Here is an 18,668-nt window from a genome sequence, read left to right as displayed (position 1 = left end):
CTCTTGAGGGACACCGTGATGGATGATGTCAACGCTGACCACATGCGACACGTCAGTTCGTTTGACTGGGGATAAAATGCAAATGACCGTTATTTTGGTTCTGCATGAACTCAAATGATGTTTTATCTTTTATAGGAATCTCAGAATTCAACTAGGGCTTAGAAAAGAATACAATCTACACTGTGATTAACCCAAAAATTAGGAAGGTGCTATTAAAAATTGGACTTCAAACAAAAGACATGAGGCTTCGCGCAATCTCAAATGTCAGGAGTGAAATGATTACGGAGTCATCTCTGAAACATGCGGTGGAGTAGGTGGTGTGGTGCTGAGCTGTTTGGTGACATGTTCCTGTGTTTTGTTTGCACGCTGCTAAATGCATAAAATTCAGACTAATTAATTTGCGTGTCAGACAGAGCAGTCATTTGGTATGCAAATACCTGCATGTCCTGGTTAAGTAAAAAAAGGAAAAAAATGTGAGAGTCAGAGATAAGGAGCCTTATTTTTTGGCGAAGCAATTTCAGACGGAAGAAGGATAACTCTAAAATTAGAGGGGAGGAAAAAGCTAGGTGTCATAAAGCTAGTATCGAATTAGCAAGAGGAATATTACAGGCAAAGACTAAACACTCCAAATTATCCCTTTAAAGGAATAGTTCACTTAAATCTTTTTGTCATTATTTACCCATCCTCCAAACCCTAATGTTTTTATCTTTTACAGTGGATAATAAAGGCATAAAATCTCCAAAGAAACATCATGCAACTCTTTTTCTTCATAGTGCCATGCTTGAATTCACTGAGCTCTTCAGAACAACCCATTTTTTTCCACAAAATTGTAAATCCGAGAGCTTTCTGACCCTACATAGAGAGCAATGCAACTGACACGTTCAAGGCCCAGAAAGGTAGTAAGGACATTGTTAAAATAGTCCATGAGACATCAGTGGCTCAACTGTAATTTTATAAAACTACAAGAATACTTTTTGTGAGGAAAGCAAACAAAAAATGAGGACAAATACAACACTGTATGGATGAAAAACCCAGAGACATCCATCAAAACATCTTTTGTGTGTGTGTGTTCCACAGAAGAAATAAAGTGTTTAATATACCACGCCTAATTATTTTTCTGTGACAAAATAAGCAGTGTTATTGAGAAAACACATGGATTCTAAGGGTGGAGGTATTTATGCATTGTAGGGTTAAAAGTGGTTCGCTTGAGAGTGCACGCATGTGTTTTTGTGTGATTGTGCTGGGTTTGCCCTTGAGATCAGGGTCTTTGTCTTTGAGAACGCATCCGCTGGCACTGAGACTGGCATAGCTGGTGAGGAAGGTGGCACCACTCTTTTCCTGGCAGCTCTGTGCTTCTGTCCATAATTATGTTTAGGGCTATGTGCTCGCCTGTGCCAAAAATCTGTTCTATAGCATTTGTTGAGGTCTCTTGAGGATATCATCATGAAGGAAAATGAAACCTGGATTGTCTGCAGCCGCTAGAAGTACAACGAGGGGAGGAAATGGGACGGGAGGATCAGTGGTCAGATGGTAAACAGGGAAGGCAAACCCATAAAGACAGCCAGCCATCTGATCTGAAACAGTAGTTCTGTCATGCTGGACTGTAGGCAGAAATGTTCTCTGAAGCTTTGGGTTTGTGGGGGTTTAATTATGCTTCAGATGAAACTGGCGTAAATAATCATACAGTTTCTCTGGACGTGTTATGAGATGCAATGTGTCAAACTATGAGGTGTAAAATTCAGCAGGAGTAGAGAAGTGAGTCATGCCGAAAAATATCCATTCGATTTAGTGTATATTTTTCATGTCATATTCAGTTTAACTACAATTTGACTACATTGGAATCTAAGTTTAGTTATGTAAATAACATTTTAATTGATGAGAAAGTGCATCTGTAAATATTTTATATTGTATTATTCATTCTAACCATATTCTTTATATTGTTTCTGTTTCATATATTTATTTTTAAATGTTATAAAAGTGTTAATTCTTAATTGTTGTTTAGAAAGACTGACATAAACACTGGATGAGATGAGATAATAGCAAAAGAACAGATAACAATGGTATTTTATCATTTTTTATCAACATTTGTCATTCATTTTAGCTATTTTTACTAACATTTTACTAAAATAGCATCTATTTTTAATCATCAAAAATAACTTGAAAATGTCAACTTGAAAATAAACCAAATATTTAAACATAATTAATCTATTAATTTAAACACATTTTGTTTGGACATTAAAAATGTAAAAAGAGTTTGTCTTTTGATATCCTGAAATATCCTGGAAATTTGTATTTATATATATTTATGCATTTTAGTCCATTTTACTACAGTTTGACAAAAATGTTGACCAAAAAAATGGCTAAATTAATGTAGAAATGTAAAACACTGGAAGGGATGATGAGAAAAGAAGAGACCAAAACAATAAAACAGATGAGATTAAACAAGAAGACAACTAATGACAATTGTTAGAGAATGGACAAGACAAGAGCAAAGAAGAAAGGAAAAGTAAAGAACGATTAGAAAAGATGAATTTGGCAAGAGAAGAGAAGAGACGAGATGAGACAACAGATTACAATGACTAAAAGCAGAGAAGAGAAAAGAGGAAGCGATATCACAACCATAAAAATAATTTGATGATTTGATGATGCACACTGAGAAGCCAATAAATTACAATAGTTAGAGACAAGAACATGCAAGAGGAGGAAAAAAAAAAGACAAATGAACCAAAATGAGATGAGCCAAGAAGAGAAAATGACAATGGTCAGCAGCGAGGAGCAGGAGAGAGGGCCGGGTCTAGGAGCAGAGAGTGGCACACTGAGGAAGGCAGGACACAGGAAGCGAGAGCAGCACTGAGCAAAGAAAGTTCAGTTTGTTACTAAAGCAATTTCAAGACAGATTTGGCCGGCAGATGGTTGGCAGCGCTGTGTTTGTTAAACCAACTGGTCGGGTACATTAGGATGTCGGGGAGCAGCATGCATTGAGTCTCCATTTAGAACAGCCACACATGGGGGAGGGGAAGAGGGGGTGCCGGCCTGGCAAGCTGGTCAGGAAATAACGGGAGCGGTCGCAGAGCGGCCGGGGGAAAAGCTAATTAGCCCACGCATGGCCCGCAGTCACACACACAGACACACACTCTATAATGAGACTCAGGTATGTTCGACACCTCACACGGATGGAGAGACCTAGAAAACACTTGGCCTCCTTCCACATTCCATTTACTCTTATCAGTCTTCTGCAGTCTGATCTGGCCCATCATTTCTCTCGCTCGATGTGTCTCTTTCGCTTTCTCTGTCTCTCTGTTCTTGTAGCTGTCAAAAACATTGGCATGGGCCCTTGATGGCAAAATATACTGCCATTGGCAAACCAGGGTTATTATCATTAACTAAAACTAAAACTATTAAACACTGTTTAATAACACTGTTGTTAATTGAAATAAATCTGAAATGAAATCAAATATAAATATTCAATTAAAATCTTGAAAATTAGAAATGTTGCCTTGGGAACTAACTGAAAGCTTGAAGAACTAAAATGACTGGAAAAAAAAAAAAACCTAATAATTTAAATATAAATTAAACTTAAACAGTAATATTATAAAAAGGGGATAAAAAAAAAGTCAAAAAACACTAAAGATTACTAAAAAATAACCTAAATGAAAATTATGTTATGTTTGTATATTAAATATATTTATAATACAAATTATATTAATATAAATATATACATGTAAATATTTTCAAAATATATACTATACGCGTGTATATTTCTATATACATAATAAATATACACAGTACACATACATTTATTATGTAAACAAAAACTTATTTTGGATACGATTAATCTTTTGTCAGCACTAATAAATTTATAATTTTACATTTAAAGTAAAGTCGTGACGTATTGTCAAGTATGGTGACCCATACTCAAAATTGGTGCTCTGCGTTTAACCCATCCAAGTGCACACACACAGCAGTGAGTAGTGAACAAATGCACACACACACACACACACACACCGTGAACACACACCCGGAGCAGTGGGCAGCCATGCTGCGGCGCCCGGGGAGCAGTTGGGGGTTCGGTGCCTTGCTCAAGGGCACCTCAGTCGTGGTATTGAGGGTGGAGAGAGCGCTGTACATTCACTCCCCCCACCTAAAAACCCTGCCTGCCCGAGACTCGAACCCGCAACCTTTCGATTACGAGTCCGACTCTCTAACCATTAGGCCACGACTTCCCCACGATTTATCATTTATCATTCATTCAGACTGGTTTCATTGATTCATTAAAAATCTGACTCAACAGAATGATTCAATGATTCATTTATGAATCACACTTTTTTCCAATTTCTGAAAGTGAATAATGAATTTTACTCCTCACACAAAACTATCATATGACTTTAGAAGACAGACTATTGTGCATACATATATGAATCACTTTTATGATTTCTTTGTGGTGGGGAGTTTTTCTGCTTTTATCTTCATTTGCTAACATTATATTGATCAAAATAGCCTTTTTTGTTCCTTGGAAGAAATAAAGCAACATGCCAGTGGCCAGGAAGATATAAAGCCACATAAGGAATGACACGAGGGTGAGTAAATAATGACAGCAGTTTTATTTTTGGGTGAACTGTTCCTTTAAAAATCAATTAGCCGTCATTGGAAGGCCACAGAATGAAGATAAAAAAGCCACAAACACCCACTTCCGATACACCTCCTCCCTCGTAATTACAGCCCACATTATCCATTGGAGACTGGTGGCGAAGGTGCGACTGGGCTTTTACTGCGCTAGCGTGTAATAGAGTGAGGCTGCAGTCGCTAATTATGGCCATTGTGATTTCTCGCAGACATTGATGGGGAGGTGTAATTGGTGGAGTGCAGTCAATCTCCTGGATTTTGCTCAGGGTGCACAGAGACTAGGTAAACCACACATGTGGAGGCCTCGGAGGGGAAAACCTGTCTTTTGTTGGCCCTTAATTGAGATGCTAATAGATGGGAACATGCCACACCAAGTTCTTGAGACGTGAGGACAGAGAGAAGGAGAGAAAGTGAGAGAGTAAATGAGCACAAAGGCAGGGGGGGGGTGGACGGATGGAGCGCTGCCCCCTGTGGATAGGACACTCTGCCCCCTTGTGGTTACTTTTACCGGCATTTTATGTAGCAATATGATGCTACGCAGAATGATGCTACTGTCTCCCCCAATTAACAAAACAGAAAGGGTATGACCAGGATATTGAATATTGAACAATCTTGCAGAGGTCAATAAGAACAAATCTCCTTCATTTAAACCCTGAGTGATCGTCACTTTCTGCACTAATATGGTGTGCTCTTGAAGCAAAGCGCTGCTAGCCTATGACATTCATGTTTTGCTTTGAGAATCAGCCGGAAGGTGATCTGAACAAGGGCAGTTTAGTGGTGTAAATGTGTGCAGATATTAGGCTAAAATGAGGGCTGAATTTGGTGGCTCACTGCAGCGTCTATCAGGGTTATTATCATTAACTAAAACTATTAAAACATTTTTGTTAATTGAAGCTGAAACTAAATAAAATATTAGATGAGAAACCAACTGCAAAATTAGTAAACTTTGGAAATAAAAATAAATAATAAATCCGAAAATAAAAGTAATATTTAAAAAAACGAATAGTAGTATTTAAAAAAATAACAAAAATATAACAAAAATTAAAATGAAAACTGAAAATGTAAAAATAAAAGCTAATTTAAAATATTAAATTAAAAACTATTAGTATGTAATATTAAAATAACACTAATGTCTATGTGCTGAGAAATGTGACTTTAATATAAGGTTCCAGTGAAGCCAGATTTGTAGATCTGCTAAGCAGGGTAGGCAAAAAAAAAAAAAAAAAACTCTCCTTTTGGCACTGGTCTATTATTAATATTCTTCGCTTTGAACTTTTTATCCCTATGGTGAAACTCAATGAACTTTGCATCCGTGAAGGGTCTGTGGCTAATTGCATTTTGTGTAATTATGGGATGGATTGAATGGATGGTTGCCTAGCAACTAGATGGTTAAATTCACAATATTCCACTCCGTTTGAGCTAAAAACTTTGAATATCACACAAGAGTCACTCTTCTCATGGGGAACAAATCTGCCCCAAGAAACCATACATTTCCACATGACATTTTCTCTTAGTACTGTATATTTTAAAATCTTATGAAGCACTCATCATCTTTTGGAACATGTGAAATGCATATGTAAAACTGTGAATGCAACTCAACAGACTTCCAGAAAACTGCCATTTCCAGTTAGTACGGATGTTTTTACATTTTTACAAGATTTTTGCTAAATTCTCTCAGACAGTGCTAGTCATTTACATTTTGCCATGTCAAGCGAAATTAACACATTTTAAGATATTCTGATATATAATTATGCCTTCAGAAAGGTAACAGGGTTAACACTTTTTCAGTTTAATTTGACATTACAAGCCTTGTGCAACAACAAAATGCTTCTTAGAAATTAAATTCTAATTATTATATATCTTTCACAAATAAAATGTAAGATAAAAGTGTGCATATATACGCGTACACACACACACACACACACCAAGGAAAAAAAATCTATTAGTTTACACAAACATATTAAGCAGCACAATTGTTTTCTACATTGATAATAATAAGAAATGTTTGACTAATGACTGCTGAAAATACAGCTTTGCATCACAGGAATAAATTAGAATTTAAAATATATTAAAATAGAAAATGGTTATTTTGAATTGTAAAAAATATTTCACAATTTTATTGCTTTTAAAGTATTTTTGATCAAATAAATGCAGACATGGTAAACATAAGAGACTCATTCAAAAAAAATTAAAATCTTACCGACCCTAAACTTTTAACAAAGCTGGTGTTATGCCTTGTTAAAGTAATTTAATTGTACATCGAGTGCATTCATATCCAGCACTGTTGCCCCACAACAGATATAGTAGCCCTCCAAATTCCCAACATCCCTCACACTAACACCAGGCGCTATAATCCTAAAAAAGCCACCCACAGCTTTCATTCCACCCTTGAAGACAATTTATTGTGACATCAAATCTTCCGTTACGCAACACAGACGGGCCCCCAACCCAAGATCGGAGTCCCTCATCTCCAGCATCCTCCATCCCCCCCTCACCAGTCTCACTCTCCTATCCCTCACTCATAATGGACCCAGCTGCCAGTCAGACCAGGCTTTATTAACCCCTTGCCTTCTGACACTCATTTCATTGTGGCTAGGGGTCAACAGCTGATTAGAACACCGGTGAGGCGGCACTCTACAGACGACCTTCGACCCCAGGCAGCCTCTCCGTTTGGGCAGCGGGCCAATAGGAGGCAGTGCGGCCTCCCTTGTTGCCATGGCGACAGGGCCTGCCGAAGCGCAGATGGCTCGGCAGGGGGTGGAGTGGGTGGAGAGAGAGAGAGAAAGCAGACAATGGAGGATGGAGCGAATAAGTGAGAGAGGGAGAAAGAGAAAGAGAAAGGGGAAACGCCAGTAGAGGGAGCGTGCGAGTCTGCAAGTGCTTTGGAACAGAAACGCAATGAGAAATGCAGAGCCTTGTGCAGCTAAAAGCTTCTTTGACAGCATGCAGCCTTTAGAAACTCTTGTCTTATTCATCTGTGCAGCTAGAAGAGAGTGCTGCAAGACATATTTAATGCTTGTCCTATAGAAATTGCCTTTGCAGGCTATAGGTTCAGACTCCCAGAGACCCCATGGTATATGTCTAAAAAACTCAAATTCTTTTAACAAGTTCCTCTGACCTTATCAAGCCAAGTTATGTAACTTATACCAAATACTGTGATACACTGACTATATTGGATACAGAAATGTCACTGTTATCCAAAATACTCAATGTTGCTTTCTGTTTGACCAAAGCAAGAAAATATAATGAATAAATAAATATATACACACACACATTTACATATATAGGAAAAAACTTGAACATGAGGGTTAATAAGTGATCTACCATTAAAAAGCAACACTAGTAGTTTACAGTCATTTTAGCTTATAGTAATTTTGGACGTTTTAAATGACCAAACTGCTGCAAAATCACACTTTTCTATGAACATGATATAAAACAATTAACACTGGAAGATTCTCTAAGCAAAAAGGCTGCTCTGCCAAAGCAATAAGAAACAAAAAAAAAACAGGATAAAAATATTATTTTATTGTGCAAATTCATACAGCAGAATCCATCTGCTAGTACATATATTCCCTTACATGTAGACTAATTTGTGATCTATGGGATAAAATGCGGTAACCAATCAGAATCTAAGACCCAAAATCAGACATTTTTAAAATCATATTTAGAATTATACAGAGTTTTGAAGTAGGAAGCTGATCAGAAAGTCAGAGGCCAATGGTGCAGACCACTGGGAGTCATCATCAGCTGGAGCCAGCACTGCGTGAAAAAAAAACAAATCGCACCCATATGCTTTTCCCGCTCTGAGGCCTGCGCCCCCTTTTCTCATCCCCTGGGTCCCAGCACTGTGTGTTCCATCATTTAGACAATTCAGTGGACAGGACTCAATAGTAATGATGGTCTAATGTCGAGTCTGGAGCCAATTTTATATAAATAATTATATTTTATACATATACTTGAAAAGAGTCCAAATGAATTATATTTTTATCACTCTTCACTCATGCCTGAGCGCTCAATTTTGAAGACATGCTGAATGCAATATCCAAAAATAATTTCCTGTGATTTGCTATCTCAGCAAATGATGAAAAAATTGTATTTATATTATTTTTTATAAATCAGCTTTAGCCCTCTACTCATCCCTTTCCTTCATTTTATTTTTATTTATATAAATTTACATAGTTAAATTGTTAACTAAACCAGATTATTATCATATTTGTGGCTGTGTGGCCAATGAAAATAATGGCTTGCATGCAAAAAAAAGACTACTTATTGTCGAGCCCTGGTTGCTGATCTCCAAATCTGTCTCTATTCTGCTAGAAAACTTCTTAATATGCCTCTAAAATAAGCATTTTGATTGTGAACAGCAGACTTCATTTGTGAGCATGTGTGAGTGTGTCTGCGAGCATCGCTGTCCAGTGAGATCCATCCCTTCTTCAAGAATCAGTTGCTGAGATACCAAATGCACCATATCACAGAAAAAGATATTGGATATTGTGTTCAAAATGGAGGGCTGAGGCAAGCGCGAAGAGTGACTGCGCCGTTCATTTGGGCTCTTTTGATGTAGAAAGAGAGGCTGCACAAACCCTCGGTATCAGCACAAAAGCAGCTGAGATCTGATGTGAAGTGCAAAGAAAGCAAGAAAGGACACTGGGATGATGAGACAGTCAAGGTCATCTCGTCAATAGTCAAATGTGTCAAACGCGACACCGTCCGTAATGTGTCCGAGCGTGAATACAACAGAGCGCTTTGGTGAGGTACAGAACACACGGCTGCTAATTTCATCTCAGACTGTGGACTGATCTGAGGGAATGAGAAGAGAAACAGCCAAAAAAACACAAGTATGATCATACACAAGGGGGGGAAGGGTTTTGAAGGAAGAAAATTAGACTACAGGGTATGGTAGGGAAGATTAGTGCCTGTGAGAACCACAGTCAGTTCCTCTGCTTCTATTGTTCTAACAGCCTTCGCCTCGACGGAAAGGGTGGGGTTGTTAGCGTGAACCGCATGCAGGTTTGTAATGCATTGCACCACCGAGACCAAGAAACCTTAATTTTCGGCTCGACAACAGAGCCGTTCTGCAATTAGAGAAAAATATATGCATAATGCAGATGGCAGCGTTCGCACTCAGCGCCGAAAGGCTTTGAACCTCCTCGTGCACGGATTTGAAGACTCCCTTCTCCAAGCTGTCTACGAGACAAACAGAATTACTATTTCATGTGTAAGATTATATTTCCCTGCTTTGCAGAAAACCTGTTTCATCTGGCATGGATTCGCAGGTTATCAAACGGAGCAAGAACCATTGAGGGCTGTAATCCTCAACACCTGTCCCTTCTTACTGTCCGCTTGGGAACCAGAGGTGTGGGCATACCATTATATGAGGGTACCGGCGATACAAACAGCCTTTGTTTTCTAAAGCAGTGGTTGTCAACTGGTGGATTGCAGGTCTGCTCTGATAAGGTTGTGGACTGGAGGGAAAATACCATTCTAAGCCTGTTGCCTTAAAACGCTTTGCGGAAGTGAAGAAATTAATACTATCACATTAATATTCTAATACTCAACAACAAAAATAACTCTAGTAATGATACTACTTATAATACATTAAAATAAAATAATATTATTAAATACTATTAAAATAATTGTGTGTGTGTGTGTGTATACATACACAAATCAAAGTTGAAACATTAATAAGTGATCACATATCACATACATATTCCACTACTCAACAAACTGTTTTCATTTAATTTACCTTTTTTTAATAATAATTATTTTAATATTAGAATTATTTATTTTTAATTGAATTACTTTATCATTTATTTTGCACATATTAGATTTTTGTCCATTTTTTTTATATTTTTATGCAATATATAAATTATTATTATTATTCATAAAGAGTGCTGAGATCCAAAAAACTATAATGTCAATAATACTTTCAAGACAACCAATAATATTTTCAAGGACATTTTTTGCTTTTGGTGCTTGATGTCCAGTGACTAAATAATAAAATATCCAAAAAGTTCTGATGCCATATAATTGCATAAATTTGAGGAACAGACTAAAATGTATTCATATAAAATCTCCCAATACAACATATTGGCAAACTAAAAATATTTTCAGAAATATTTTTTTAAAATAGATCAAAATACATAAAAAATGTCAAAAATATAGGGTTTTTAAATACATTTACAAAAATATTTTCAATAAGCTATTAGTTAAATAGTTTAATTTATTTTCCCTCATTTTTGTCCTTATATACAAATGTTTATTTTTCCTAAATAAAAAAAGCATTTTTCCCAAAATGTCTTTTAAAAAGTTTTTTTTTTTTGACCCTTGAAGTACATTTTGTATTTTGTATAATTTATACAGTTTTTTTATAAAAAATATATATAAATTATCATTAGTATTATTAGTATTATTAAATACAATTGAAGAGTGCTAAGATCCAAAGAACTAATGTCAATAATATATTCAAGACAACCAATAATATTTTCGAGGACATTTTTGCTTTTGGCGCTTGATGTCCAATGTACTGTCTGGATCCTGAAGCCAAGCTAGTTTTGAACCACTGATCCACAAACTGATCACCTGAGGGTTGTTTGTATATGGAGGGGAGAGATATGAAAGGGTGGTTGAGGGATACCTTCTGATATTCATCCTTGGAGCACAATGCCTGGTCAAGCTGTTCCTGTGTGTAAGTGTAGATGGTTGATCGATAGGTCGTCCCAACATCGTTGCCTTGTCGCATTCCTATAAAAGAAAATGCAGATGTGTCAATGATCTAAACAGAGTGTTTGAAGATCTGGTTACAACACTAATGTAAATGGGTAAACTACTCCTTGATATTCAGTCTTAAACTCTATATAGACATCTGAGCAGTAAAGTAAGTCGTGTAACCCTGATGTAATCATGCAGTTCAGCCACTGAGTGTGTCTTCTGTGGGTCCAAAATTAGCATCTATTAGTGCTTTAGTCTCTTGGGAAACAAACTCCCAATCAATCAGATATGAAATCTTGGGAAGAGTGTGATTTTAATTAAAGCTCTATTCTATCTGTTCTTGATCCAGATATGACTTCATAGATTCTGCATAGATATATTGGATGGGAAGAGGGCATTAACTATGCTGAAGAAGCTGGATAGGACTGGAGCCTTTACCTCATGTGAATGTACATTATTTTAAGCATTTCTGAGCTGTAAACCTTTACTTAAGCCAAACCATAATGATTTCAGTGTGAACATATCTAAGAATGAAGCGAGTGTTAGTCATCACCACAGACACAATCAGGGCATTATACAGGCCATCTCCATCAGTCTAAATGTGATTGGATGGTCGAGACACTTTCATCTCTGATCTGAATCCTCTGGTCATGATTGCAGCCACTCAAACTGTTGCCTCTCCTCTTTGTGAATTCATGATGGGCCTCTCGTACCTTCTCAAACTACTCGAACTTAAGACTGTATTAAGTTAAAGAGCTGCTCTTTTTACAGACTTTTAAATTGTTTTTGTGCTCAGCCTTTCTTTAATGAACGCTGTGCTAAACAAAATTTACTGTGTACTGTATTGGGTTTCAACTATTAATGAACTAAATATGATCTTAAAGGGAGAGTTTACCCAAAAAGGACATTTTTGTCATTTACTCAAAACATTTCTTCTGTGAAACTTAAAAGATCCAAAATGCTCCAAAATGACTAAATAATAAAGTATCAAAAAAATTCTAATGCTATAACATTGTGAAAATTTGTTCATGTATATATTTATTTAAAATCTTCCAATGCAACATTCGCGTGGCATCCTATATAGCAAAATACACATTTTCAGAAATATTTTTAAAAAATAGATCAAAATACATAAAAATGGTGGAAAAAAATAAATAAAAATGTAGCACTAATATAGGTTTTTAAATACATTTACCGGTACATCAATAAATATTTTTCAATAAGTTAAGAGTTAAATAGTTTAATTTATATTCCCTAATATTTATTATATACAAATGTGACCCTGGACCACAAATCAGTCATAAGTAGCACGGATATATTTGGAGCAATAGCCAACAATACATTGTATGGGTTAAAATTATACATTTTTCTTTTATGCCAAAAATTAATCAAGGACATTAAGTAAAGATCATGTTCCATGAAGAACATGTTTTGTAAATTTCCTACTGTAAATATATCAAAACTTAATTTGTGATTAGTAATATGCATTGCTAAGAACCTCATTTGGACAACTTTAAAGGTGTTTTTCTCGTTATTTAGATTTTTTTGTACCCTCAGGTTCCAGATTTTCAAAAAGTTGCATCTCGGCCAAATATTATCCTATCCTAAAAAAAAAATCATACATCAATCAAAATTTACCCTTATGACTGGTTTTGTGGTCCAGGGTCACAAAAACGAAATTTAAAATTTAAATTTAAATTTTTTAACTAAATTTATTTTTAATTATAAAAAATATATTTTTTTATATTCAAATACATTTTGGCAATTTGAATGAATGGATACTTGAATGAATGATATTTTGGTATGTTCCTCATTATAAGACTTGAAATATACCACACAAAGTCATACGGCCTACTTTTATGGTGCTTTTCAGAGCTCGACATTTCCTCTTTCACGTTCTCTGCGTATAGGATGGAAAAAAACGCTCTCTGTGTTCCACAGAAGAAAGTAAGTCATACAGATTTGGAAAGACAAGAGGGGAGTAAATGATGACAGAATTTTCATTTTTGAAAAGCAGATTTTGTGTGTCTGATGGAATAAAATGTTACCTTGTGTAGGATCGTGGCTTTCCCAAAATACCTTGAGCAACTGTGCAAAGTTGATTTTCTCAGGCTCATAGACCACACGGACCACCTCTGCGTGTCCTGTTTTACCTGTGTGAGCAAGAGAAGCAGAGGTGACTGTGTAAACATCATCGCCAAAAGAGTCACGGTGCGCGCACACACACTCGGGTTAAACAGAGGTGGCCCGCCGTCCCAATCCAGTCAGGTCATCAAGGGGCACTGATTTTGGCTTGACTGGCCACATCTCCAGCGATAGGGTCAGTCCTCCATATTGAATACCTTTATGTGTCTTTTGACCCTTTCATAAAAGTACAAGGGCGGTCGATCTACCTGTGTGTCATGGCATCAGCTGGGTGCTTTTCTATAAGCTAAAAAGAATTGCAACCTGAGGAAAGAAACCATGAAAAAACGTCTAGAGGAAGCTCTCCTTTTCTTAGACGGACTCATAAAAAGAAGAAATTACTTTGAAATGACTCATTGCGGGTTAGCAAGCATGGAGGAGAAGCACAGAGGAGCATCAAACAAACACAAGCACAATACACTACGTACTCAGCCTGATGATTATGCTCTCTTTAAGGCTAGATTCAAACAACAGCACAGCCATTAGTAGCAATCGAAAAGGAAGACATGAAGTGGGTTAGACAGAGATTAAAGTGAAAACTGCTGATGCCTTTTCTTTTTTAACGCCATTAAAACAAGCAGCAAGGTTTTTTTTTGGGGGGGGGGGGGGGGGGGTCTTGTCCTACAGAAGCCATTGAAGTTTTATCAGAGTATTAAGACAATTGTTTTCAATTGCAACAAGGAGGAAGCCACTCACTGTCTGCATTGTTTTAGAGCCCAATTCACTAAAGATAATGCTAAAAAAGAAATGGCACAAATTGCAATTTGCATGGCACGGTCTTGAAGACTGCCAGTACAGTAAATAAAAAATGATATCAATAATATAAAAGAAACTGATATTTTTATTCAGAAAGAACACATTAAATTGATCAAAAGCGACAGTAATAACTTTTTCATTGTTACCAAAAATTGTACTTCAAACAAATGCTGTTCTTTTCTACTTTTTTATTCACCAAAGAATCCTGAAAAAAATGTTTCATGGTTTCCATTAAAATATTAAGCAGCAAAAGTGTTTTCAACATTAATAATAATAAGAAAACATTTATATATATATATATATATATATATATATATATATATATATATATATATATATATATATATATATATATATATATATATATATATATATATATATAAATAGAAAACATTATATATTATATATAAATAGAAAACATTTTTAAATCATTCTAATATTTCACAACATCACTATTATTTCACAACATATTTTTTTACTATATATTTATCAAATAAATGCAACCTTGGTGAACATAAGAGATTTCCTTCAAGAACATTAAAAAATCTAACCTACTCCTAATTTTTAAATGGTGCTGTATATATTTTAAATCACTCATTTTTGTAAAAATGACTCAAATGAAATTAATCTGTTTTTTTTTTTTATACATTAATTTGAATCCAGAAAACTGGATTCATAGTATTGTCTAGTTTTTTATAACTATCTATTGGACTGTGAGCAGCATGTTGCAAATGAATCACAGAACATGAAGCAGCTGTGTCTAGAACCCCAAAACTTAAAAACCAAGGTCCTAATTCCATATCTTCCATCATTAATTTATTACCAAAGAAGTCTGCTTAATAATCTCTGCTTCAGTCTTATGGGGGGCCGTCCTCTACGTTATCTCCAGTAAATCTATATTGCTTTGATATTAAAAAAGTAATAAAGGACTAACCTGTGGGGTTATTTTCATTACCAGGCAAGACGGCAGAGGGGTAGTAACATTATCAGAGCTCAGATATGGAAAACCAAAGCCGTGCCATTGCCCATACACCCAGGGCTGTCGCTTCAATTCACGCCTATACACTCAGCATTGTAAAAATGCATTTAGTAGCCCGCTTGTCACAATGTTCCCAGGAGTCCGTCACAGACGACAGCTCTGCATACACCCAAAATTAAACATAGGCCCAAGTTGAAAGGTATTAAAACACTTACGTCGTCTGTGAACTACATAAACTTAAAGAAAAATAATGCCATGGATCAGCTTACACACACAACATAAAACCAAATATAACCTAACTTTAGTCCAATTAACTAAATAAAATTTAAAATATACAAAATAAACTAATTAAATAGAATTTAATTTTACATTATTTTTTAAAAATTATATATATTTTTGTCTCTTTTTTTTCTTATTTACGGCAAAAAGCATGCACAGCATCATAGCAAAATAAGCCAGTCTCTTCAAGATGGCAGTGTTATTATAGTTACTAAACCTAACTAAAACTAAAACCATACAAAACATTTTCATTACTTAAAATAAAACTATTTATCCTCATTTTCCCTATAGTTTAACTCAGTGTATTAAAATAACTCAAATTAAAACTGAAATAAAATGTATAAAAAATACATAAACATAACTAATAAAACGACAAAACAACAATTTACTAACATTTTAAATAAAATTAAAATGACAATGGAAAATACTCAAATACAAAATTAAACACACACACACATACATATGTGTGTGTGTGTGTGTATGTATGTGTATATATGCCCATCTATCTATAATATATCTAATTAATCTATCTAACAGGTTAAGAAATACACATGTGCAGTTTAAAATGACTGCCACAGCAAAAGAAAGCAAAAATGTATATTTTCTGCACCCGTTGTAACCTTTTGTCAGTATTTTATGCAAATGTTCGTACATGCAGCGATAAGACAATGGCGTTCTAATGGAGGCATAAGAGCCCACAGCATTATCCTCGAACTGCGTTGTGCATGTTGGCTTATGGAAGAGTAATGAACCCACTGAACCTGTTCCTACACTTCCCACTCCTCTCTTTACATTCATCCAATCCTCCCTCCCTCTCGATTTCTCTTCCTCTCCCTCTCCTCGGATTTCTTCCCTTCTTCATTTCCTCTTTGAAGCATCTCGCCTCTTTTTCTTCCCATCTCCCAGCTCAAATCCTTTTTCTCAACCCCCCATTTTTTTGGTGTAATCCCCTCACCCACCCCCTCGCCAGGCTGTGCCGTTCTAGATGAGCTGAAGGTCGACCACAGGCGGCCATATTTGCTTCAGCTTGAGACCGGCGTACTATCTAAGCGAAGGTACAGATGTGATGCAAGTAGGTGTCAAGGGAAGTGCCTTTTACAGACCATCAATACAAGTGGGAGCAGTGAAAACTACAATCCACTGAAATTCAGAGATAATGGTTTTGTGAGACACTGCAAAGGCACAAGCATGCCATCCTCTCATGTTCTCTCTTTGTGCAGCTCTAATTCTGCATCGCAAAATGGGTGAAAAGACATACTATAGGCTGCTTCAGTTTTAATGTGCCTTCAATGAAACGAATCCATTTTCTAGTTTTTAGCTAACTCAAAATTAATATATTTGAATACATTTTAGGATATAATTATGCCTTCAAATGGGTCTTTTAGGAAAATAAAATAGCTATTATATACACAGACACATCACTGTCCAAAGTATTTAGTATTAAGTATTTTAAAATATATGTATTTGAAATAAATGCTGTTCTTTTGAACTTTATATTCATCAAGGAATCCTGAAAAAATAAAAATATTAATACACATATTATAATGATTTCTAAAAGATCATGAAAACTGAAGTAATTGCTGCTGAAAATCCAGCTTTGCCATCACAGGACTAAAATACATTTGAAAATGTAGTAAAATAGAGAATGGTTATTTATTGTTTTTACTGAATTTCAGCTGTATTTATTTGTATTTTTTTTTAAAATACAATAAAAGCATCCTACCTTCAAAAACACACAAAAAAATCTTAATACTAAATAGGAATATATATGTATACACAGACCTATATATAATGCATATACACAGAGATAAAGAATAATAAAAATTATGAATTTTTCCAATAAAAATATGCACACGAGCTAATGCAGCAAGGTGAAGTTGAGAAGAAAACCTCAAAATAAATAACCAGATATATTAACACAAATGTCTATATTAACACGGTAAATATTGAATCAACTATTCATAGTTAATTTATTTTTTTCGTTTTGCTTTTTTATTTATTTTACACACATGATAAAGTACTTCCTAATCAAAACAAGCATTTTCTGTATAGCTGCTTTGAAACAATATGTACTGTGAAAAGCACTTTACCCCTAAACTTGGACGCAAATGCCACACATTTCGTGTGGAGATGAATGACCCATAAGATGCTATTTTCTATGATTATTTGCTTTGGTGGCTTTATCTTTAGTGCATGTTTCTGCTTGGCGGACATGTCTGTACCCTTTAATCCCCTGTTGACACAAGCTCTTGTGCAGACAGGACTGAGATTAACACAGAAAGAGAGAGAGAGCGAATGATTGCATAGACAAAGCGAGAGAGCATTTAAGGATCATAGCGCTTCCCCTCCCCCTCACATACATGAGTAAAATCCTGCGTATGATTCTATCGCTCCGTTCCCAAACCTAGTAGGCTGCCTACATTTTAAGACATCATAGGCACACCCCAAATGCACTGCAAAAATAATTATAAAAATAATCCCGTAACGCACTGTCAAAACACTAAAGATGACGAATAAAGTAAAAAGACTGGAGACAAATATAATTCATTCAACTATAAAAATTATAGATAAAACGTTTAAATGAAAAATTTTTCTTAGACTCCTGTTCTGAGCCCTATTTGTATGATGCTCAGAGTTTCTGCCTATTTAGTGGGTTTAGTCACTTATGAGGTGTTATTTTAATAAAGATGCTGCCTTAGAAGGTAGCTGCCTATGTAGGACGCAATGAAGCTCAGTAGGTCTTAAAACAGATCTTACTGGGAAAATAAAGAAGCTATTCATTTACACACAATTATAGATCATATCTAGGAGCACACCAGCCTTATCTTCCCATTTTCTTCAAAAGGATGTCAGCATTCAAACCCTGTATGAAGCACAGAGTGTTGCCAACCATTCCAGCACCAGCATTCATTTCAGCACCAACCAATGGACAGCTCCCTCTGAGTTTTCAGCACCCCGCACAGTATATACCACTTGCTGAATCATCACACCCACAACAGCTTTGATTCTGAAAACTTACGGTTTCTAAAAAAAAAAGAGGGAATTTAAATATAAATGCCCTGCAGTGAGAAGCATGTTTGCGTTTATGTCGTCCAAACTTTGGAGTAAGGAATGGCTAAGCATACTCTATGAGAGG

At 35.7% G+C, this 18,668-nt stretch overlaps 1 protein-coding gene across 2 annotated transcripts in view; it reads right to left on the bottom strand.

Annotated features, from left to right (window-relative positions):
• Nucleotides 1-18,668, bottom strand: part of LOC306844332 (mitochondrial peptide methionine sulfoxide reductase-like) — a 64,438-nt gene that overhangs the window by 7,968 nt on the left and 37,802 nt on the right. For both annotated transcript variants that reach the window (XM_079376377.1, XM_079376378.1), the window contains 2 exons: nucleotides 13,383-13,487; nucleotides 11,261-11,367 (listed from right to left, as the gene is read on the bottom strand). In XM_079376377.1, the coding sequence (XP_079232503.1) occupies nucleotides 11,261-11,367; nucleotides 13,383-13,487 (212 nt within the window). The remainder of the gene's footprint in view (nucleotides 1-11,260; nucleotides 11,368-13,382; nucleotides 13,488-18,668) is intronic.

Source organism: Barbus barbus (genome assembly GCF_936440315.1).
Source record: "Barbus barbus genome assembly, chromosome: 24".
Classification (NCBI taxonomy): domain Eukaryota; kingdom Metazoa; phylum Chordata; class Actinopteri; order Cypriniformes; family Cyprinidae; genus Barbus; species Barbus barbus.
The sequence above is the reverse complement of the archived record's forward strand: the minus strand, read 5'-3'. Positions and strand labels throughout refer to the sequence as shown.